Below are 25,173 nucleotides of genomic sequence, written 5' to 3' on the forward strand. Positions count from 1 at the left end.
TTGGCTACGCAGCTTCCTCCTTTAAAAAAAACAAATTGCGGCGGCGCCTATCCGCTTTATGAAATGTGAAACGATACACCCCACCCCCTCCCCCAACTCGGTTGCCAATCCACTCTAGCAAATGTAGAGGCGCGCGAGCCGGGCACGTGACCTGGGGTAGGAAGAGGGGGGGGAGAGAGGTCACCTGACCTCAGTGCCATCCGGCGTCTTGTTGGGTCAAGGCGTTGTTGAAGACGCCGAGAAAGACGCTCGAGTGGGGAGATTCGAGGAGGCAGCCAGCGGCCGTCGAGACTCCGGCGCCAGAGACTCCGTCCCCCGCTCGGGGTGAGCGCGCCGGGCAGGGTGGCGAGAATTCGCTTGTTCGGATTTTGTTTTTGTGGGTGGGTGGGTGGGGGGTTCTAGGCCTGAGCGCGTGCTGCCTACCCCCCCGGCTTACCTGATTGTCGCTGCCGGGAGAGGCGCGTGTTGACCGGTAGGGGTTTTACATTTTATGGCGGGGGTGCGACACAAGCTTCCGTAAACTGTGCAGTGTGTTATTATTATTGTTATAGGTGTTGTTATTATAAATAACGGTTGTGTGCTTGCGGGCCTCCGACGCAAAGGCCTTCTCGACATTAAGCAGGGGCGTTAAGAGACCATGAAAGATGGGGCTGTGACCGAACACACAGACGCAGAGAACCCACCCCCCCCCCAAAAAAAAACCGATGTTACGGATGCAGAGATAATGTTTGCGTAGAACATCGCACGATCGTTCGACGTGGCGGCGGCTTTGAGAGGCATTCATTCCTCCAGTGGATTGACCACGGCTGACGAGGGCCATCGAGGTGTGGGACAGACAAGACGCGATGCAGCGACTGGTGTTTGCATCTGCACGTCTGCGCCTTTCGGACTGATTCTGAGACGTTACTTGAGTGATAACCTAGAGGGGCAAACCGAGAGTCAGACGCGGAAACGACTACGCATGGGCATATCGCAGACGCGAACACACGCGCTTATTTACTCATTTGTCGCACGCTGAACGAGGGGCTCCCCGCGCTACTATGCCTCGTTACGGGGGTTGTTTGACCATACTTAGCCACACTGGACAGAGCAGGGATGGGGAATGTGGGGGGGGGGGGGTGTTACCCAGGGCCTGTTCAGGTGTGTCTCGCCACTGATGCTAGCCGTGGCCGGGAATTGAACTCAGGGTAGCCGGGCTCATGCGAGGCGTGGTAAGAAAGTCGCTGCGACTCGTCTCCCTAAGCCATACACCCTAACATGCCGGCCTAAACCCTAACATGCATGCCTAAACCCTAACATGCCGGCCTAAACCCTAACATGCCGGCCTAAACCCTAACATGCCGGCCTAAACCCTAACCTGCATGCCTAAACCCTAACATGCCGGCCTAAACCCTAACCTGCATGCCTAAACCCTAAGCTGCCCGGCCTAAACACTAACATGCATGCCTAAACCCTAACCTGCTGGCCTAAACCCTAACCTGCTATCCTAAACCCTAACCTGCTGGCCTAAACCCTAACCTGCTGGCCTAAACCCTAACCTGCTGGCCTAAACCATAACATGCTGGCCTAAACCCTAAACTGCTGGCCTAAACCATAATATGCTGGCCTAAACCCTAACCTGCTGGCCTAAACCCTAACCTGCAGGCCTAAACCCTAACCTGCCGGCCTAAACCCTAACCTGCCGGCCTAAACCCTAACCTGCCGGCCCAAACCCTAACCTGCCGGCCTAAACCCTAACCTGCTGAACTAAACCCTAACCTGCTGAACTAAACCCTAACCTGCTGGCCTAAACCATAACCTGCTGGCCTAAACCATAATATACGTGCCTAAACCCTAACCTGCCGGCCTAAACCCTAACCTGCCGGCCTAAACCCAACCTGCTGGCCTAAACCCTAACCTGCTGAACTAAACCCTAACCTGCTGGCCTAAACCCTAACCTGCTGGCCTAAACCATAATATGCTGGCCTAAACCCTAACCTGCTGGCCTAAACCATAATATGCTGGCATAAAGCCTAACTTTCTGGCCTAAACCCTAACCTGCTGGCCAAAACCCTAACCTGCTGAACTAAACCCTAACCTGCTGAACTAAACCCTAACCTGCTGGCCTAAACCCTAACCTGCTGGCCTAAACCCTAACCTGCTAAACTAAACCCTAACCTGCTGAACTAAACCCTAACTTGCTGGCCTAAACCCTAACCTGCTGGCCTAAACCATAATATGCTGGCCTAAAGCCTAACCTGACGGCCTAAACCCTAACCTGCCGGCCTAAACCCTAACCTGCTGAACTAAACTCTAACCTGCTGGCCTAAACCCTAACCTGCTGGCCTAAACCATAATATGCTGGCCTAAAGCCTAACCTGCCGGCCTAAACCCTAACCTGCTGGCCTTAACCCTAACCTGCAGGCCTAAATCCTAACCTTTGACCTCCAAACCTTAAAGCATTAATCTAAACCAGGGGTGGGCAATTTTTTTTTACTCGCGGACCTTAATGGGTTCTAAAATTTGACAGAGGGGCCGGGCCAAGAACAAATGGATGGAGTGTTTGTGTGAACTAATGTAAATGACGTGTAAAAATAATTACATGAAAGGATTTGACCTTTAACAGGTAGCAAAGCATTTATTTGCAAGGCAATTGAACAAATTGCATGAACATGAACAATACAAAAACATGTCGTAACATGACTGATCAAACATCATGAAAACATCTGAGGCCTGCACCCAAACCAATTACCTCACTTGAACTTCTTTATTATCTACATTAACAGTGTAGACAAATTCGGCGGGACCGGATTAAAAAGCCCAACGGGCCGTACTTTGCCCACGTCTGATCTAAACCCTGACCTTAAACCGTGACCCTAAACCCTTCCTTACCCCGTCAACCCTAATCTATTAATCTTAAATCTCAAAACCCTAAACCATAACCACATAAAACCTAACCTCTAAGCCAACCCCATAAACCCAAGCTCTCCAAACTAGAAAACCATAACCTTACACTTCCACGAAGGTTAAGAAGTGGCATCCCTTCATATTTCAAAACTGTTCAGCTAAAGAAGCGGGAATTTGCAAAGGAATGCGAATCTGGGAGAAGAAAAAAAAACACCCAGAGATCGTCTGATTGAATGCAAATTTGATCGATACAATAGTGCCAGAGACCTAGTCTCACTTTGCCCACATCAAGTAACTTCCGCAATTAAATCTCCAGTGTGTTCATATTGTGAGCATATTTCTTTAGAGTGCGTGTGTGTGTGTGTTTTATATCGATCTGCGGCATGCTTTGTTTATACACGCCGGGTTGATCGAATGCAATGGGTGCACCTCACAATACACAAATATCGTGTTGTGGAATTCGTGCCGGCGCGGGCACAAACCAGGCAACGACAATCAGCCCGTGTTGCCTTCTTCCCGACAAGAAGAACGCGAGAGTGGTGGGCCCCCCCCCCCCCCGCATCTAACACGGGGAGGAAGTTAACGTGTTTATTTGGGGGTATTGAGACTGGACGGGGAATCATGCAAAGACTTTCAAGAATGTTGTTTTTGCACTGATGTCTACAGTGTGGTGACTAAATGGGTCGTAAGAATAGGTTTTACGCTTTCTGGCAGTAAAACAGGTTAAAATGTTAAAACACTCAACTGAAACCTTTTGCAAGGAATCATGTCTGCGTTAGCCACTTATATAGTTGTGGTGAATATGCAAAAAATAACATGCTGTAGGAGTTATATGATGCATTCTCTTTGAAACTGATTGGTCCACACCAAAGACAGCTTTCTTTAGAGCCGAGTCTCAAACAGTGTTAGACCAGAGGACGCCAAAAGGCGAACAGCACAAAAACAATGCCACTATCAAGAACATTGAGAGCTTGAGGTGAGCAGCGACATCATGGGACCTCCATGATATTAATGGGTCACCCTGCATACACACAACACCTTACTGCAAACACATTTGTTACTGGCCCCGTGCAGCTTAAGTCACGTATCTTTAAACTTGATTTGAAGTTTTCGCGACTGCAGGAATTACTCTTTGGTTCTTTCGTTAAAGTCACGTAGAAAGAAAATAAATTAAATAATAGAGTACACGACGTTTCGATTGCAACACAAGCAACCGTCATCAGGTAGAACTAAATTTGAGAGAGAGACAAAACACAGACACGGAGGCACACAGACGGACACACAAGCAGAGAGAGAGACACAACATAGACACACAGAGACTCAATGCCTCTGTGTGTCTTAGACCTTGTAATCGGGTCATGCCCAATTCACATCACAATTTGACTAATTTCAGCTAACAATGCTCCTAACTAAATTGATTACAGGACACATAAATAATGTGGGTAGGTGTGTGTCTGGTAGTGTCGTGGTTAGCTCGCTGCCCTACGAACCCGGTAACCCGAGTTCAATTCCCGCTCACGGCCAGTGCAAGTGACGATTATCTGAACCGGTCCTCGGCCTCCCCCTAGGTCGACTCAGCCTGAAATGAGTACCTGGTGCAGTGCGTAAACAACGCCACTGGGGAGACAAAGGCGGCCAGGACGTTGTGCTGGCCACCCACCCCCTTGTGTACTGTGCCGGCCTTCATTGGTGCTGCTACTACTTGCCCCAAAACGTCTTAGCAGGTTGTGAGGGGGGAATGATCTTTGTCTTTGTTGTTTTGTGTGTGTTGGCAGGGTGCGCTCATCCGGCGTCGTGATGTCTGGCCTGACGGCGGCGCGGGCCCCGCTGGGCCTGGTGTCGCTCCCCCTGTGCTCCGCCACGCTGCTCGCCCTGATTCTTTCACTGCCCACGACGACCGGCGACGTTGTGGCTGTGGGTGTCTCTCTCAACGTTTTGCCACGATTGCGAAAAATCGGTTTTGAAGCAATCGCATTGCATCCCCCCATAACCCTTTGTGTTGGAGAAACATCCCGCGGAAGCGGATACGCCGGAGCTACTACCTTTGAGATCCGTTCAAATGATTTCTGATCCATAAAGTAGCGGGCAGCCACTTTCCCACCCATTCTGTCACTGAGAGTAATTTTTCATTCTTAGAGCTGGAATGTAGCTTAAGCGCAAAACTAAATTTGACACGATAACTTTTTTTTATGCAGTCGTTGGTTACCAGGCTGAGATCATTAACTCACTACGTTTGAGAACCAGGTTTAATCGCACCTCGGTCGACGCGAGTCGATGGGTCTCCCGTCTAATTCACAATATTTCTATGTAATTCTACAGGTGACCGCGCCGAGACCACCATCTCGCTACACGTGAAAACTCAGGTTCAGTCACAGGCAACATAAATATGGATTGGAAACCAGATTTCATAATTAGATATTGTGGCCATACCCAAAAATCTATTACGATTAGTAACAGTTACTGCTTAAACCCACGCATTAAACGGCACAACCATGAATGAGCCCCACAGAATCAGAATAACTGAGCTACGTAGCTCTTTTTCAGAAGTGTTCCTGGCCACAGGTGATAGCTCAACAAAGTGGCTTATAACGTGGACATTTTATTGCAGCAAAATAATCGAACTGATCAACACGCCGTACAAGCCGAAAGCACGTGGGAGAGTTACACGCATAGCTACTCACCCCTGGGTGGTTTTGCTACAGAGGGAGGCGCCTGTACAAAAGCTTTGTCCAGTGGCAGCTTTTCAGAATCAGGATCTTTATTACTGGAGGAATCCGAGGAGCTATAAAGTTCTTCTTTACAGATGTATACGGGGCCATTTCAGAGGCAGCTGTAGCATGAATTCGGGGCCCAGTCATCTTCACTCAGACGCACCTCATTCAAAGACTTCCATAACCGAGGTCTCACTTTCGAACAAACGGGGCCCCCTCTTGCTGCTGTGGCTGTCTCTTTACCGTTACCGCCACGCACAACACGAGGTTTTTAACCTCTCCCAGGAAAGCCCCATCCCTTGAGGGCAAGTGGTTCTCAACCGGGGGGGGGGGGGTATGCGGACCCCTGGGGGTACGTGAAAATGTCCCAGGCGGTACGTGAGGTGGTTCATAAATGCGTGAAATTATATCACTCGTGAGACATTGGTGAATAACCACGTATGAATGTGCCAATGTAAAATGACTACGATGCATTTTAAATCCACATGGTAACCTAGAACGTTATAAAAGACCTTTTAAAACTCAATTACCGTACACAATGCGGGTTTTTCAAGCGTAACCATCGAGCTTGAACAAATTACGTCACGCGTGCAGAGCGCCCGTAGAGTTTTTCATTTTTTATTCGCTTGCCGTTACTTAGCTACGAAATGGACAATCGGCTACAATATTGATGTTCGGATGAAACAACATTAAACAAGGCGGGTACACAGGTAGCCAACGTGAGGGTTGACAACCACTCCTTTGAGGCGGTGGTGGTGCGTCTCTGGCTTTTGCGGGCGCCTTTTGGCGAGTGGCGACCACTTTTGCGGGGCATTCCCGCGCCGACGTAAACTCGGAAGGCGAGGCCGCGGCGATGAACGACGGGGGGGGGGGGGGGGACTGCGTTACGATTCACCGAGTTGTTCGCACCGTCGCTGACGCTTTTACGCCGCTCGTTTATTAGTGGGGGTTACTCACCCGCTCACTCATACACTCAATACACTCATACACTCACTCATACACTCACTCACTCATACACTCACTCACTCATACACTCACCCACTCACTCATACACTCACTCACCCACCCACTCACTCATACACTCACTCACTCATACACTCACTCACACACTCACTCACTCATACACTCACTCACTCATACACTCACTCATACACTCACTCACTCATACACTCACTCATACACTCACTCACTCATACACTCACTCACTCATACACTCACTCATACACTCACTCACTCATACACTCACTCACTCATACACTCACTCATACACTCACTCACTCATACACTCACTCACTCATACACTCACTCATACACTCACTCATACACTCACTCACTCATACACTCACTCATACACTCACTCATCGGGGGGCGGGAGGCGGCGATCGGGAGGTTTTGTGGCCGCGAAGAGAGGCGCGTGATACGAGCCGTCAGGGGTTCACCGCCCGTCCCCTGCCCCCCCACCTTGCGCACAGGTCGGCTGGGACAACCGCACCATGGCCTTTGACGACATGCCCGCGATGTTTGGCTACCAGCTGCCCAAGGAAGGGCTCAAGGTAACAGCCCCCTCCCCCCCCCCCCGCACCTGCTCGCCACGAACACAGGAATGAATCGCGGGCTATGCGCGCGACTCTGTCACGTGTTCCGCAACACGCGTTTGTCCACGGAAGCGTTTGCCCGGCAAGGGCGCTTTGATGAATGTGTCCCGTCTACTTCTGGGGAGAGTCCCTAATAGCAACGCAACTTTGTACAGTTCGACACGCAGTGGGTCCTTCCGCGACCAATAATCAAGGTTTTTCATTTTTGGTTAGGTTGTGTAAATGTTAATGCGTTAAACCCGCCACCACCCGACACGGCCAATCGGTAACGTTTGTCGCGTGAAACAAAACGTGCCAATTGGTTGCGACGTGAGGCGCACCGGTTGTGCGTTGGGGAGCAAACCCACGACATTTACAATTCCGGTACCGTGACGTCGCAACACGGCAACTTTATAAAAAAACATATCATTCGCACTGGATCATATTTACCCGCAATGCAGACAGAATCAGAATCGGATGGACAGCGCTCGTCCAGTCCCACTTTCTGTGCCGTTGGGAATGGACAAAGGGGGGGGGGCTAAAAACCGTAACGTTCGTATTGAAGTGGTGAGTTACTAAACGTTCTTGTGACCGTGTCACTTGTGTCTGTGTGCGCGCGTGGAGAGCGGTGGTGTGGTGATTAGCGCGCTGCGCTACGAACCCGGCGACCCGGCTTCGATTACCGCCCACGACCAGCACCAGTGATGATTATCTGACCCGGTGTAGTAAACATCGCTACTGGGGAGACAAAGGCGGTCGGGCGTGATGCTGGCCGCCCACCCCCACTTGTGCCGTGCCGGCCTTCGTAGGTGCTCCTCGCTAACAGCACTTGCCCCAACAGTCCGTTGAGGCTACACGGGGGATCTTTGTCTCTGTTTTTTTTTGTGTGCGCGTGGATGGATGAGCACTTGGCATATCTGACCAGTCACATGGGGAGTCATGTGATGCGTACACAAAGCCCCCGCTGGTCGCAGTGCGTGCTTAACAGCCACGCCGACTGCCTGCTGCTGGCACAACGCTCCGAATTTTAAGTAGATTCACTTTTGAGCGCCTTACCGAGCAAATCTCTTTTGGGAAAACGGGGCGCGGTCTGGTCGGAGCGCGGAAGCTAAGTCGTGCTGAGCCTGGCCGGTGCTTGCGTGGTTTGTCCGTCATGCACCAGCGGAGCGAGCAGAGGGCACCGCTGCCAAAAAAAACCAATCCAACGTTGTGCTGTACTTCCGTGCCCTCGACGTGCACGCGCTGTCCGCCGGCAGCAACCCCCGCACTTGCCCGACGTGGCCATGCGTGGTCAAATAATCCCCGCGTGGATCGCGTAAAGCCGCCGTGGGGAGGGCCTCATCCGGCAGGGCTCGTACGTACGCACGTTGAACTTCTTTCGCGGCGTACGTAGCCAACCGTGCTAATCGGTGGTGCGAGTGGGGGGGGAAGGACGACAAACTAAACGCAGCAACAACAACAACAACAAGAAGCAGTTCACAAGAAACGAGTTTGTCAATCCACACGACGATTTAAGAGTGCACGGCTCCCACTCTCTTCCTGACGTCGGAAGGAAGCGCGTTCCCACGCGGCCGCAGCAGCGCGTCGGCAAGCGCGCGACGGATGCGGCGTCGTCGGGGTTTGCCGCGGTCGCGGCGCTTCCGCCGCCGTTGCCGCCGTTGCCGCCGCCGGCACGAGTTTTGAAGGCGAGACGACGTGGCGGTCGGCGCGTGGGGAGAGGAACCGAGGGACGCGCGAGCGCCCGCGCCGCAAATTTCCGCGGAGCCCGCGGCAAAGGGTCGCGGTAGACGGAGACGGTTCGAGAAGCGGCACGCGAAGCCGCCCGCGGCCACGCGCGTCTTTTTGGGAACGGGGCAAACCTCCCGGGGTGCGTGTCACGTGTCCGTCGCGCCGCGGTGCTCCCCCCCCTCGCGGCTTGCCCGGCACGTGACCGCGACCGACCGCTTTCTGGCCGGATCCCGACAATCGGCCGGGAGCAGCCTCGGCTTTCTTTCCCCCGCGCGCAGACAGACAGACAAAGGTCCCCGTGTAGCCCACGGCAAGTGCCGTTGGCGAGCACCTTCTCTAAGGCCAGCGTGTGGCACCACGATGGGGCGCGTGGCCAGCACTACGCCCGGCTACGTTTGTCTCCTGAAGACACACCGCACCAGGTGCTCGTTTAAGGCTGAGTCGACCTGGACCGGTTAAAATGTTCGCCGTCACTGTTGTTGGTCGTCAGTGGGTATTTGAACCCGGGTCGCCGGGTTCGTAGCGCGCTGCACTGACCACTGCGCCAACAACTCGCCACGTTCGCACGCGTAGATACACCCACACGGAAACACGCACACAGAGGCAGACACGTGCACGCGCACAGCAGCCAGCTTTCGCCGCTCAGTGGCGGTGACATCACTACGGCGCTTGTGCCAGGCTAGGTGCACTCTGAGGCCATGTGAATTGTGGAAGGCTTGCTGGCAGGAGCTCACGGAAGGACGACAATCGCCATCTCAACCAAGTGCACGATCGCACGCACAGAGGCAAAGACAAAGATACCCCATATAGTCTGAACAGACTGTTAGGTCAAGTGCTGTTAGCGAGCAACTATTTCAGTTTCTTTATTTTGGTATAGCCCTGTGAGCTATTCGGCTCTTGAATCGGGTGCAACTACAACAAACAAAAAAACAAAAACACAAACAAGAAAACATCTTAAAGTGACTTTGTGTGACTGTGCACACAGAAAATCCAGGGAAAAAACCAGCAAAAATATTCCTGAAAAAAAGCACCGTACACCAACGCTGTGTGCAAAAAGGGCGGAACGGCACACGAGGGGGTGGGTAGCCAACTCCACGCCCGGCCGGCCTTTGTCTCCCCAGTGGTGATGTTTGCACACCACACCAGGTACTCATTCGAGGCTGAGTCGACCTAGGGGTGGACCAGGACCGGTTCAGATAATCGTCACTGGTGTTGGTCCGGAGCGGCAATCGAACTCTGGTCGCTGGGTCTGTAGTGCAGCGTAGCGCTAACCGCTACTGCTCCGCACTCACGCTCACGGACGAACACGCGCGCACACACGGACAACCGTGCGCACACACACACACACGGACGAACACACACACACACAGACGAACACACACACACATACACAGACGAACACACACACAGACGAACACACACATACACAGACGAACACACACACACACAAGGACGAACACACACATGGACGAACACACACACATACACAGACGAACACACACACAGACGAACACACACATACACAGACGAACACACACACACACAAGGACGAACACACACATGGACGAACACACACACATACACAGACGAACACACACACACACAGACGAACACACACACACATACACAGACGAACACACACACATACACAGACGAACACACACACATACACAGACGAACACACACACAGACGAACACACACACACAGACGAACACACATACACAGACGAACACACACACACAGACGAACACACACACATACACAGACGAACACACACATACACAGACGAACACACACACATACACAGACGAACACACACACATACACAGACGAACACACACACATACACAGACGAACACACACACATACATGGACGAACACACACACATACATGGACGAACACACACACATACACAGACGAACACATACACAGACGAACACACACACATACACAGACGAACACACACACACGGACGAACACACACATGGACGAACACACACAGACGAACACACACAGACGAACACACACACATACAAGGACGAACACAAACACACAGACGAACACACACACAAGGACGAACACACACACAAGGACGAACACACACACAAGGACGAACACCGATGTCGCACGCGTTGCCCGTTCAGCCCTCGTGTTAATTCGTTGCTGTACGAGGGCCTCCTCCCTTGCCATTGCGAGTAGTTGACTTTTTTTTTCTACACTGTACATCACCACGTCGGGCGTTGCGGGTTAGCAAAGGCGGCGGCGGGGCATAGACGTTGGCGCAGCAGTACAGTACGACGAGGGATTTGTTTTGCTTGCCGCGGCGCTCTTCCGCTGCTCGCAAGCTCGCGGTGTGCCGGGGCGGTCTGGCGAAACGGCCCCCCCCCCTCCCCTCCCCCCCCCCCCGTGGCCGTGCTGCAATGCGCGGAGAAGCCGGGGCGCTCAGAGCCGTCGTCGCCTCTCTCTCCCCCCCGCCGCAGGGCTACCTGGTCTACGCCAGGCCGGCCAACGCCTGCCAGCCCATCGCTCCTCCGCCGCACAACAGCACCGCCGCCTCCACCTTCATCGTGCTCGTCAGGCGATACGACTGCAACTTTGACGTGAAGGTGAGCGCTGGCGGTGGTGGTGCTGGGCGAGGTCGGGGGTGGGGTACTGGGGTCCCCACAGCGTGCCCACCCTGGGCTTTTTACCACAGCCCGCTCGCCTGACAACAAGCGTAGGGTCGGACGAGCAATCGGGGAGCAGGCCAAGGCCTCCCGCTGGTGCCGAGAGGCCTCCGCGGCCATTGGTCGGGAGGCAAGATTGATAGGGATTGGAGGAAACAATTTGAAAGGTGGAAAGGGGCGGGCGGGAAGCAGAGGGGCGGACTGCAGAAGGACGGTTGAGAGCCGTTGGTGGGGAAGGGTCAGGATTGGACGAAGAGAGTTGGGATGATGGAAGCTTCCGGAGAGAGGGGGGCTTGGGAGGTATGAAAGGGGCACGGCACAAGGAGAGCTGTGAGACGTTGGAGAAGAGACGGAGCTCAAGCTCTGTCAGAACCAGAGGTCCCGGGCATCGTTAGTGCTGTCTGAATGAAGGCTCTTGAAAAAAAAGTCACAAGGTGCGTCGGCGCTCGCTTTCAACACCGGTGTGTGCCCATCCAGAGCAGCTGGCAGGGGTCGGCCTTGTGCACGGTCGCAGCCTTCCATCCGGCCTTTTGGGCGTTCCATCCGGCCTTTTGGGCGCCAGCGTCGCCCTCACCGGGGTCGGAACCCGTCGCCCGTGGTCTCGGGCCGCATCGACGGCGGCGTTCGGGGATCTTCGTTCAGCCTCGGACCGATTTCGTCATCGGTTGCTTTTGGGTCGCATTGCTGGGCGGGTATTATAATAACCCCCCCCCCCGCCACCGCGCGACGGAGCCAATGAAAAGCAGCAAGCCGTCGCGTCACGGGGGAAAACACGGCAATCGATTTTGTCAGCGAAGATGCCGGGGGGGCTTGGGGGGGGCGGGAGGGGTGGGGGTGGTTGCAGGGTAGAATGTTGAAGAGCGGGCCACATTTTTCCCCGTTGCACTTTTCATACGCCGGAGGTCCTGGGCGTGAGAAACGAGTGTCCTGTGACCGCTGTGCGGACGAACCGGTCCAGCAACTGCCGTTCGCCGCCGCTCGATTGCTTGTGATTGGTGGGATTTAGATTGGTGGTCGGGTTTAGATTGGTGTGAGACGGTGACTATTTTTGGCGGTTGTTGCGAATAGGCTGTCTGGAATGATGTGGAGGCAACGTTGTGCTCGTATTGACGCTGCAGCTCGAATGCCGTTGTGGTTCTAGGTCAGGCTTCGTTGTTTGATAGGGTTAGTTAATTAGTGCAATGGGGGATCGGCACTTGCGATGAATTTAATGAAACGGGTCAGTTGAAGAGATTGTTGGAGTTGACGTTGTTATCGCCGACGATCAGTTGGTTAAGTGTAGATGGCTGGAGTCGCCCGTTGCCGTTACGAATTTAGTTCGGCGTTGCTCTAAACCCTTTCCCGTTCCGATGACGGAAAAAAATCCACGTGACCAGCGGTGGGAAAACACTCAAGCCCGCGGTCGGACCCACGACCTCCCGCATACCAGGCGAGGGAGTGAACATCCTCCTCGCTGCCGACGGCCGCCCCTGCGCGTGCCGTTGCCCGGCACGCGCCGGTGGCGGTCGCGACCGCGGTCACCGAGCGGCGGCCAAGGGCACGAACGTGCGAGCAGGAAAATCCCGCTCTTCAGTCGCAGCGACCCTGATTGGTTGTCTGCCTGGGTAGGGTCATGAGAACCGCGCCTCACCGTGTTGTCGATGCTGCTGCTGCTGTGCCCGTGTGCGTGTGTGTGTGTGCGTGCGTATGTGCGTGTGTGCGTGCATGTGTGCGTGTGTGTGTGCGTGCGTGTGTGCGTGCGTGTGTGTGTGCGTGCGTGCGTGTGTGTGTGCGTGCGTGTGTGCTTGCGCACCTAGGTTCTGAATGCCCAAAAGGCCGGATTCAAGGCTGCGATTGTGCACAACGTCGACTCCAACCAGCTGCTCAGCATGGGCACCAGTGATGGTAGTGAAATGCACTCATTTCCATCCTCACGTGCCGACTCATCTCTCTCGCCAGTGTGATCAAAGTCTTAGTTACCTTGTTAAAACCTCCCTCCCTCTCCTCCCTCTCTCTTCTCCCTCCCTCCCTCTCCTCCCTCCCTCTCCTCCCTCCCTCTCCTCCCTCTCCTCTCCTCCCTCTCCTCTCCTCCCTCTGCTCTCCTCCCTCCGTCCGTCTGTCCGTAGCCGACATCTGGAAGAAGATTGACATCCCCTCGGTGTTTGTGGGGCAGAGCACGGCCAACCTCCTTCTCGAGGAGTTTGTGTACGACGTCGGGTGAGCATGTGGGGACGAGCTGGCGGCACGGCGTGTGCTGCGGTGTGCAGCGTGTGCAGGGTGCAGCGCGTGCAGGGTGCAGCGTGTGCAGCGTGTGCAGCGTGTGCAGGGTGCAGCGTGTGCAGCGTGTGCGGTGAGCGGCGTGGGCGGTCTGTGCGGTGAGCTGTTTGTGCGGCATGTGCAGGGTGCAGCCTGTGCGGTGCGTGCAGTGAGCGGTGTGTGCGGCCTGTGCAGCGAGTGGAGCGAGTGCAGCGAGCGGAGCGTGTGCAGCGGCGACGGAGACTGATGACGATTGCCCCCCTCCTCCTCTGCGTAGAGGCCACGTGGTGCTAACGCCGGACTTCTCCATTCCGCTTGAGTACTACCTCATCCCCTTCCTCGTCATCGTCGGCATCTGCTTCATCCTCCTCGTCGTGTTCTTGGTGCGCAAGCCGCGGCGCGACGGCTCCGGTGGCGGTCGTCCCTCTCCGGTGGGGGGTTGGGGGCGGTGGCGGTCGTACCGAGCGGCGCTCGGCAAAGGCGCCGCGACGTTTTGCACCGAGTGCCGAGAACTTTGTAGGCACGCACGACGACGTTGACGACATTGAGGATGACGACGATGTCGACGACGATGTCGATGGTGACGACGATGACGATGTCGACGATGACGATGTCAACGACGATGACGATGTTGACGACGATGACGATGTCAATGACGATGGCGATGTCGACGGCGATGTCAATGACGACGATGTTGATGACGACGACAATGACGATGGCGATGTCGACGGCGATGTCAATGACGACGATGTCGACGACGACGACAATGACGACGACAATGACGACGATGTTGACGATGTCGACGATGACGACGATGTCGATGTTGATGACGACGACGATGACGATGGCGATGTCGACGACGACGACAATGACGACGTCAATGTCGACGGCGATGTCAATGACGACGATGTTGACGACGTCGACGACATCGACGCTGCACGTTGTGAACGCGCCGTGCGCTCTCGCCGCCGCAGGTGGTGAAGGTGATGAGGGACCGCAGGAGGGCGCGCAGGAACCGCCTTGCCCGGGAACAGCTGCAGAAGCTGCCCATTCACAAGTTCAAAAAAGGTGCGCCTGCACGCGGACGTGTGTGCGCGTGTTTGTAAAGGACGCTGCTGCTGCTGCTGCTGCTACTGGGCAGTTGGAGGTCGCCCTCCAGCAACAGCTGGAGGGCGGAGGAGCTCACGACAACGAGCGGAGCCCCGGGGCCGATAAAACACAGAGTTGGCACAGTGGGGAGCGCGGTTGGTGCATCGGCCAGTCATCTCGGTCGGTCAACCCATGGCACCTGGGTCTGTTCACCTGGTCCTAAAGTGCACCTAGCCTGGCGCAATCGCCGTGGTGACGTCACCGCCACTTGGTGGTGAACGGCGGTTACGTTATGTGCGTGTTTGTCCCTATTGCTTGTGTACGTGCGTCTGTGTGCGTCTGTGTGTGTCTGTGTGCGTCTGTGTGCGTCTGTGTGCGTCTGTGTGCGTCTGTGTGCGTCTGTGTGCGTCTGTGTGCGTCTGTGTGCGTCTGTGTGTGTCTGTGTGTGTCTGTGTGTGTCTGTGTGTGTCTGTGTGCGTCTGTGTGCGTCTGTGTGCGTCTGTGTGCGTTGTGTGTGTCTGTGTGTGTCTGTGTGCGTCTGTGTGTGTCTGTGTGTGTCTGTGTGTGTGTCTGTGTGTGTCTGTGTGTGTGTCTGTGTGTGTCTGTGTGTCTGTGTGCGTCTGTGTGCGTCTGTGTGCGTCTGTGTGCGTCTGTGTGCGTCTGTGTGCGTCTGTGTGCGTCTGTGTGCGTCTGTGTGCGTTGTGTGCGTCTGTGTGCGTCTGTGTGTGTCTGTGTGCGTCTGTGTGTGTGTCTGTGTGTGTCTGTGTGTGTGTCTGTGTGTGTGTCTGTGTGTGTGTCTGTGTGTGTGTCTGTGTGTGTCTGTGTGTGTCTGTGTGCGTCTGTGTGTGTGTCTGTGTGCGTCTGTGTGCGTCTGTGTGTGTGTCTGTGTGTGTCTGTGTGTGTCTGTGTGCGTCTGTGTGTGTGTCTGTGTGCATCTGCGTGTTGGGGATTGGAGTGGCGGCGCAGTGCTTTGCGTAACAAGCCCTGCTGCCCGAGTTCGCTTCTAGGCCACAGCCAACATCAGCCGCGGTTATTTGAACCATTTCTGGCCCTCCCCTAGGTCGACTTAGCCCGAGGATTGAGCGCTTGGTGTGGTGTGTGTAAACATGAGCAGCGGGGAGACGAAGGCGGCCGGGCGCACGGTACCGGCCACGCCCCCCACCCTCTCGTGTGCCCTGTCGGCCTTCAGAGGCGCTGCTCGCTAACCGCACTTGCCCCAGCAGCCTGTTGGGGCCGGTGCGGGTGCACGGGGGATCTTTGCCTTTGTACGCACACGGGGAGCGGTGGCTCAGCGGCTAGTGCACTCGCGGCCAGCAGCGGCGTCTGTGCGGCCCGCGGCGTGGTGCCGGCCACACCCTTGGCGCGCTGGGGGCCGGGGGCATTGGTGCCGCACAGGCTACATGGTCGGGGGGGCACCTTTGTCTCGTGTGCAGGGGACCCGTACGAGGTTTGTGCCATCTGCCTGGACGAGTACCTGGAAGGGGACAAGCTGCGTGTGCTGCCCTGCTCGCACGGTACCCCCACGCCGCAGCACACCACTCAACCACACCACTCAACCACACCACTCAACCACACCACTCAACCACACCACTCACCCACACCACTCAACCACACCACTCAACCACACCACTCAACCACACCACTCAACCACACCACTCAACCACACCACTCAACCACACCACTCAACCACACCACTCAACCACACCACTCAACCACACCACTCAACCACACCACTCAACCACACCACTCAACCACACCACTCAACCACACCGTCACCCACAGCACACCACTCAACCACACCACTCAACCACACCACTCAACCACACCATCACCCAGAGCACACCACTCACCCACACCACTCAACCACACCATCACCCACACCATCACCCACAGCACACCACTCAACCACACCATCACCCACACCATCACCCACAGCACACCACTCAACCACACCATCACCCACAGCACACCACTCACCCACACCATCACCCACACCATCACCCACAGCGTACCACTCAACCACACCATCACCCACACCATCACCCACAGCACACCACTCAACCACACCATCACCCACAGCACACCACTCAACCACCCCATCACCCACAGCACACCACTCAACCACACCATCACCCACACCATCACCCACAGCACACCACTCAACCACACCATCACCCACACCATCACCCACAGCACACCATTCAACCACACCATCACCCACAGCACACCACTCACCCACACCATCACCCACACCATCACCCACAGCGTACCACTCAACCACACCATCACCCACAGCACACCACTCAACCACACCATCACCCACAGCACACCACTCAACCACACCATCACCCACAGCACACCACTCAACCACACCATCACCCACACCATCACCCACAGCACACCACTCAACCACACCATCACCCACACCATCACCCACAGCGTACCACTCAACCACACCATCACCCACACCATCACCCACAATGTACTACTCAACCACACCATCACCCACACCATCACCCACAATGTACTACTCACCCACAGCACACCACTCAACCACACCACTCAACCACACCACTCACCCACACCACTCAACCACACCACTCAACCACACCGTCACCCACACCATCACCCACAGCACACCACTCAACCACACCACTCAACCACACCACTCAACCACACCATCACCCAGAGCACACCACTCACCCACACCACTCAACCACACCATCACCCACACCATCACCCACAGCACACCACTCAACCACACCATCACCCACACCATCACCCACAGCACACCACTCAACCACACCATCACCCACAGCACACCACTCACCCACACCATCACCCACACCATCACCCACAGCGTACCACTCAACCACACCATCACCCACACCATCACCCACAGCACACCACTCAACCACACCATCACCCACAGCACACCACTCAACCACCCCATCACCCACAGCACACCACTCAACCACACCATCACCCACACCATCACCCACAGCACACCATTCAACCACACCATCACCCACAGCACACCACTCACCCACACCATCACCCACACCATCACCCACAGCGTACCACTCAACCACACCATCACCCACAGCACACCACTCAACCACACCATCACCCACAGCACACCACTCAACCACACCATCACCCACAGCACACCACTCAACCACACCATCACCCACACCATCACCCACAGCACACCACTCAACCACACCATCACCCACACCATCACCCACAGCGTACCACTCAACCACACCATCACCCACACCATCACCCACAATGTACTACTCAACCACACCATCACCCACACCATCACCCACAATGTACTACTCACCCACAGCACACCACTCAACCACACCATCACCCACAGCATCACCCACAATGTACCACTCAACCACACCATCACCCACAGCATACCACTCAACCACACCATCACCCACAGCATACCACTCACCCACAGCATACCACTTACCCACACCATCACCCACAGCATACCACTCAACCACACCATCACCCACACCATCACCCACAGCATACCACTCAACCACACCATCACCCACAATGTACCACTCAACCACACCATCACCCACACCTTCACCCACAGCGTACCGCTCGCCCACACCTTCACCCACAGCGTACCACTCACCCACAGTGTACCGCTCTCCCACAGCATACCACTCAACCACACCATCACCCACAATGTACTACTCGCCCACAGCGTACCCACAGCATACCGCTCGCACACACCTTCACCAACAGCGTACCACTCGCCCACACCGTCACCAATCCACACCATCACCCACACTCACACCATCACCCACAGCGTACCACTCTCCCACAGCGTACCACTCATCCACAGCGTACCACTCACCCACACCGTCACCCATCCACACCATCACTCACACCATTACCCACAGCGTACCACTCTCCCACAGCGTACCACTCACCCACACCGTCACCCACAGCGTACCACTCGCCCACACCGTGACCCATCCACACCATCACCCACACTCACATCATCACCCACAGCGTACCGCTCACCCACAGCGTACCGCTCACCCACACCGTCACCCATCCACACCGTCACCCACAGCGTACCACTCACCCACAGCATACCGCTCAACCACACCGTCACCCATCCACATCATCACCCACAGCATACCGCTCACCCACACCGTCACCCATCCACACCGTCACCCATCCACCCCGTCACCCACAGCGTACCACTCTCCCGAACCGTCACCCACACAGCCTCCCGCGCTGTCACCCGCAGCGTACCACTGCAAGTGCGTGGACCCGTGGCTCACCGGCTCGAAGCGCACCTGCCCCGTGTGCAAGCGCCGCGTGATTCCCTCGCGGCGGCGGCGGCGCCGGCGGCTCGGCGCCCCGGAGAGCGACTCGTCGGGCTCGGAGCCGTCGAGCGACTCGTCCCCGCCGTCGCCCTCGTCGCCCTCCGACTCCGGGCCGGAGGAGCCGCGGGAGGGCGAGCGCACCCCGCTCCTGCGCTCCGGCCGCTCCTCGTTCGGTTCCATGGCCCCCGGGGCCCCCTCCCCGGCCGCCGTCCGGCGGCAGGAGGAGCGCCGGCGGCGGCGGCGGCGCCGGCAGCGTCGTCACGGCGACGGCGACGCCTCCGACGGAGGGGACCGGCGGCGTCCGGAGCGCGAGGACCCGCGGGGTCGGGCGGCGGCGGCGGCGGCGGCGGGCGTCCTCTCCGCCTCTCCGTCGTCGTCCGTGGCCTCCTCCACCTCTTCGTCGACGGTGTCCACCTCGTCGGAGTTCGACAGGAGCGAGGGGCGGGGGGCCGCGGCCGAGGGGGGAGGGGACCGCGGCGCCGACGCCGTCGTTCCCGCCGCCGCGCCGGCGCTCGCCGGCGGCGCTCCGCCGGGAGCCGCCGGCGAAGAGGAGCGCCCGGCTCCGGCGGCGCCGGGCGCTCGCGACGTGGTCACCGTCCAGGTGGAGAAACACGAGGATTCCCTCACAGGCCGGGGCCAGCTGCAGCACGTGTGATGGGGGCTGTGAGGCGTACGCGTCTGCGTGCGTGCGGTTGCGTGTGCGCGCGCACGTGGGGAGCGGTGGTGCAGCGGTTAGCGCGCTACGCTGCGCTACGAACCTGGCGACCCGAGTTCGATTGCCGCTCACGGCCACCATCGGTGACGATTATCGGAACCGGTCCTGGGCTTCCCCGTAGGTCGACTCCGCCTCAAATGAGTACCTGGTGCGGTGTGTAAAACATCGCTACTAGGGAGACAAAGGCGGCCGGGCGTGGTGTTGGCCACCCATCCCCTTGTGTACTGCACCAGCCTTTCATAGGTGCTCGCTAACAGCACTTGCCCCAACAGTCTGTTAAGGCTACACGGGGAGGTTGAGTGCGTGTGTGTGTGTGCTTCTATCTGTGTGCATTGTATGTATGTATGTGTGCGCGTCTCTGTGTGCTGTTGTGTGTCTGCCGTCTGTAATTCTGGCTGTGTAAGGAGTGGCGTTGGCTTGGGTTCGCGCTCTGCGCTACGAAACCCGGTGGCCTGAGTTTCAATTCCCAGCAGCCACTGCCAACGTCTTTCCCTCTCCTCGGTCAACCCGGCCTTAAACGAGTGCACGGCTGCTGTGTAAACACAAGCACTGGGGGAGACAAAAGCCGCAGCTGGCCATGGTGCCGGCCACACCAACCCATCGTGAGACGTTGCCGGTCTTCGTAGGTGCTCGCTAACGGCGCTTGCCCCAACGGCCCGTGCAGGCTTCCACGGGGAGGCGGGAGGGGGCTGGGGCGATCGTTGTCTTTGCTACTCGGCCGTGTGTGAGTGTGGAGATGAAAACAATTGGGAATTTTAACAGGAATCGTAATTTTGTGTTGAAATGGAGCAAAGCCAAAATTATACCGCGTGTGATTGGCCCGTGGTGCAAATGCACGACAATAGTCGTGCCCTGATTGGTTGAGACGGATCTTATAAGCAGTTCTATTCCTACCCTGTTCACTGCTCGCAGGGGCTGTGATGTACCGGTGCGGTCGCTGCGACCTTAGCGGTGCGGTCGCTGCGACCTTACCTGTGGGGTCGCTGCGACCTTACCTGTGAGGTCGCTGCGACCTTACCTGTGAGGTCGCTGCGACCTTAATGGTGAGGTCGCTGCGACCTTAATGATGCGGTCGCTGCGACCTTAACGGTGCGGTCGCTGCGACCTTAACGGTGCGGTCGCTGCGACCTTACCTGTGAGGTCGCTGCGACCTTAATGGTGAGGTCGCTGCGACCTTACCTGTGAGGTCGCTGTGACCTTAACGGTGAGGCCGCTGCGACCTTAACGGTGCGGTCGCTGCGACCTTACCTGTGAGGTCGCTGCGACCTTAATGGTGAGGTCTCTGCGACCTTAATGGTGAGGTCTCTGCGACCTTACCTGTGAGGTCTCTGCGACCTTACCTGTGAGGTCGCTGCGACCTTAACGGTGCGGTCGCTGTGACCTTAACGGTGCGGTTGATATGACCTTAACGGTGAGGTCGCTGCGACCTTAACGGTGCGGTTGATATGACCTTAACGGTGCGGTCGCTGTGACCTTAACGGTGCGGTTGATATGACCTTAACGGTGAGGTCGCTATTCTGTTCACGTGCAGGCCATGCTGGCAGGGGCCGTGTTCACTTGCATGTCTTACTACGCGTCGTCGTCTTCGTCGTCTTCGTCGTCTTCGTCGTCGTTATCGCGTCACACTCGGTCGCTTTTGAACGGCTTGATTATAAAATTCCACTTTTGCAGTTGGGGGAGAGCGGTGGCGCACCGGTTGGCGCTCCGCACTGGGTGATCCCCGCAGCCACCGGTGGCGAGCGATTTACATGAACCGGGCGTGAGGTGGGGGGGCACCCAGGGGGGCACCCACCCCCACCCCTCGCCAAGCCGCGCCCAACGAGAGCCGTCGACCGACGCGGCACGGGTGGCCGGGGGCGGTGTGAACGGTAACGAGTTTCCGGCGTCTCGCGGCTCTCCCCTTCGACGCCCTGCCGGCTATTCCGTTCGGCGCGGGAGCGCCGCTGCTACGCCGCGTTCGCTTCGCCGGCGGTGTGGTGGGGTTGCGCGCCGGCGGAGTGCCGCGGTTGACCTCGCCGGCCGGCGAAGTGACGGCCGGTTAAGCGTCCGTCAGCCGCGGCGGCCTAACGCCGTAGGCCACGGGAGGCATGGCGGGGGGGGGGCGGGGTGGGGGGGAGTGAAACGGTGACGTGGGCTTCCCCTTCCGTCTCTCCGCGCCGGTGGTTCGCGAGCCTCGGGCAGCGCCCCCACCCACTGTCGGTCCCGGGTCATTTTAATTTTGAGAGCGTTGCACGAGCGGCCTGCAGCCACCGCCGCCGCCGCCGCCCTCCCGAGGGGCTGGCGGTGGCGGCGAATCCCTCGGTTGTGCCGGACCGTCGCCCCGTCCCTCCACTCTTCTCTGTTCAGGTTGCGGTGTCGGGGGGTCGTCGTCACGAGGAGGGGTTGTGAGTCCGGAGGCCTCTGTCCCCACGCTGGGGCGAGGCAGGGAAGGGAAGGCGTCTCTCTCTCTCTCTCTCGTGCGTGCGTGTCTCGAGCGTAACTGGAATCGCTGGAACTCTGCGAAGCAACTCTGGTGATGTAAGGAAATTGAGCGTTTAACACAGTGGTGGTGGTGGTGGTGGGGGTATGTTGTTGTGGGGGGGGGGGGGAGCGCATTCGCCCGTCTAGCGTGGGCCCCGGTGCGAGAAATGAAACGGGGTTGGGGTGGGGGCCCCTCCTCAGATAGCCCCGACCCACCCCCGCGCCTTCGGCCCGTCAGGCCGAAGGCGTGCTGGCCCCTGCGGCCGTCGTCCCGCGGCCTCGGTCGGGGGCCCGGCGCTCGTTGATTTGAATGCCTCGTGGTCGTCGTCGTCGTCTGTTGCCGTGGGTCGCACGGACGCGGGTTTGTTATTGACGTCCCGCCGAGGTTGAGCCCGCGCGAGGAGCGTTCGTGTTCACCCTGGCTGAGTTCGTGTTCACCCTGGCTGTGTCTGTGTTCACCCTGAGTCTGTGTTCACCCTGACTGAGTCCGTGTCCACCCTGAGTCCGTGTTCACCCTGGCTGAGTTCGTGTTCACCCTGGCTGAGTCTGTGTTCACCCTGGCTGTGTCTGTGTTCACCCTGGCTGTGTCTGTGTTCACCCTGAGTCCGTGTTCACCCTGACTGTGTCTGTGTTCACCCTGACTGTGTCTGTGTTCACCCTGAGTCCGTGTTCACCCTGACTGTGTCTGTGTTCACCCTGACTGAGTCTGTGTTCACCCTGACTGTGTCTGTGTTCACCCTGAGTCCGTGTTCACCCTGACTGTGTCTGTGTTCACCCTGAGTCCGTGTTCACCCTGACTGTGTCTGTGTTCACCCTCACACTCTGTCCGTGTTCACCCTGACTGTGTCTGTGTTCACCCTGAGTCCGTGTTCACCCTGACTGTGTCTGTGTTCACCCTCACACTCTGTCCGTGTTCACCCTCACTGTGTCTGTGTTCACCCTCACACTCTGTCCGTGTTCACCCTGACTGTGTCTGTGTTCACCCTGACTGAGTCTGTGTTCACCCTGACTGAGTCTGTGTTCACCCTGAGTCCGTGTTCACCCTGACTGTGTCTGTGTTCACCCTGAGTCCGTGTTCACCCTGACTGTGTCTGTGTTCACCCTCTCACTCTGTCCGTGTTCACCCTGACTGTGTCTGTGTTCACCCTGACTGAGTCTGTGTTCACCCTGACTGTGTCTGTGTTCACCCTGAGTCCGTGTTCACCCTGACTGTGTCTGTGTTCACCCTGACTGAGTCTGTGTTCACCCTGACTGTGTCTGTGGTCACCCTGAGTCCGTGTTCACCCTGACTGTGTCTGTGTTCACCCTGAGTCCGTGTTCACCCTGACTGTGTCTGTGTTCACCCTCACACTCTGTCCGTGTTCACCCTGACTGTGTCTGTTCACCCTGAGTCCGTGTTCACCCTGACTGTGTCTGTGTTCACCCTCACACTCTGTCCGTGTTCACCCTGACTGTGTCTGTGTTCACCCTCACACTCTGTCCGTGTTCACCCTGACTGTGTCTGTGTTCACCCTGACTGAGTCTGTGTTCACCCTGACTGAGTCTGTGTTCACCCTGAGTCCGTGTTCACCCTGACTGTGTCTGTGTTCACCCTGAGTCCGTGTTCACCCTGATTGTGTCTGTGTTCACCCTCACACTCTGTCCGTGTTCACCCTGACTGTGTCTGTGTTCACCCTCACACTCTGTCCGTGTTCACCCTGAATGTGTCTGTGTTCACCCTGACTGAGTCTGTGTTCACCCTGACTGAGTCTGTGTTCACCCTGAGTCTGTGTTCACCCTGAGTCTGTGTTCACCCTGAGTCTGTGTTCACCTTGACTGAGTCTGTGTTGACCCTGACTGAGTTTGTGTTGACCCTGACTGAGTCTGTGTTCACCCTGACTGAGTCTGTGTTCACCCTCACACTCTGTCCGTGTTCACCCTGACTGAGTCTGTGTTCACCCTGACTGAGTCTGTGTTCACCCTCGCGCTGCGTCCGTGTTCACCCTGGCTGAGTTCGTGTTCACCCTCACGCTGTCCACGCTCGCGGTTCCCAATAAACTCCCCCTAACCCGAGAGGAGAGAGAGCGGCGGCGACGCCGGCTGTTTGCGAGTGGTGCTCCTTCGTACGATCCGGCACACCACGTCCAGGATACCACGACCAACCCCCCCACGCCATCCCATGTATTGTGGTTGCCGAGCGTCGGCCGAAAAGGCCTCCCCGAAAGGAGGAGGAGGAATGAGAAGAAGGGGAAATAAACCACGGGCCAGCGGCACGCCGGGATGGTGCAAACGGCTGGGTTGGTGATTCTCGGCAGTGAGCGCGAGGGTTTCGGGATAAGAGCTCGGGGGAGGAGAGGTTCATGGGAGGTTAATGGGAGGGAATTCCACCACGGGCGAGCCGCTGAAACTCATCACAGGCCGGCGGCGGCGGCTGCTGTTGCTGCTGCTGCTGCTGCCCGAGAGTGTTCGTCGGTGCGACGTCGACCAAACTACAAACGACGTTTTTATTTCAGCAGCTAAGGCGACACTGAGCTGGTACGTCGCTACTTCGGAAGCGACCCTGGCAAATGACGGCTGGACGAAGTGGGCTAGTCGTCGTCGCTCGGACTTGTACGCAGGCAGACAAATACTCTGAACGCGTGACGTCGATTCGAAACGTGGCCACAAATAATGGCTCAACGTCATGGCTTATCACGTGGAGATGTATTGCAGCCGAACACTCTAAACGCACGGCGATTCTAAATGTCGAGGGGGAATAAACCGA

General features: G+C 56.9%; 1 protein-coding gene across 1 annotated transcript; it reads left to right on the forward strand.

The window, feature by feature from the left end:
- The first annotated feature begins 114 nt into the window (after nt 1–114).
- Nucleotides 115–24,482, forward strand: LOC116954427 (E3 ubiquitin-protein ligase RNF13-like). Its single transcript, XM_032974935.2, has 10 exons — nt 115–324; nt 4,662–4,800; nt 7,070–7,150; nt 11,382–11,507; nt 13,364–13,451; nt 13,673–13,763; nt 14,080–14,185; nt 14,777–14,870; nt 16,325–16,405; nt 19,177–24,482. The coding sequence occupies exons 2-10, from the start codon at nt 4,684–4,686 to the stop codon at nt 19,908–19,910; spliced, it is 1,518 nt and encodes a 505-aa protein (XP_032830826.2). The 5' UTR covers nt 115–324; nt 4,662–4,683; the 3' UTR covers nt 19,911–24,482.
- The last annotated feature ends 691 nt before the right edge of the window (nt 24,483–25,173 follow it).

Source organism: Petromyzon marinus, chromosome 55 (genome assembly GCF_048934315.1).
Source record: "Petromyzon marinus isolate PM22_M1 ecotype Great Lakes invasive population chromosome 55, UKy_Petmar_22M1.pri1.0, whole genome shotgun sequence".
In the NCBI taxonomy this organism is placed as follows: domain Eukaryota; kingdom Metazoa; phylum Chordata; class Hyperoartia; order Petromyzontiformes; family Petromyzontidae; genus Petromyzon; species Petromyzon marinus.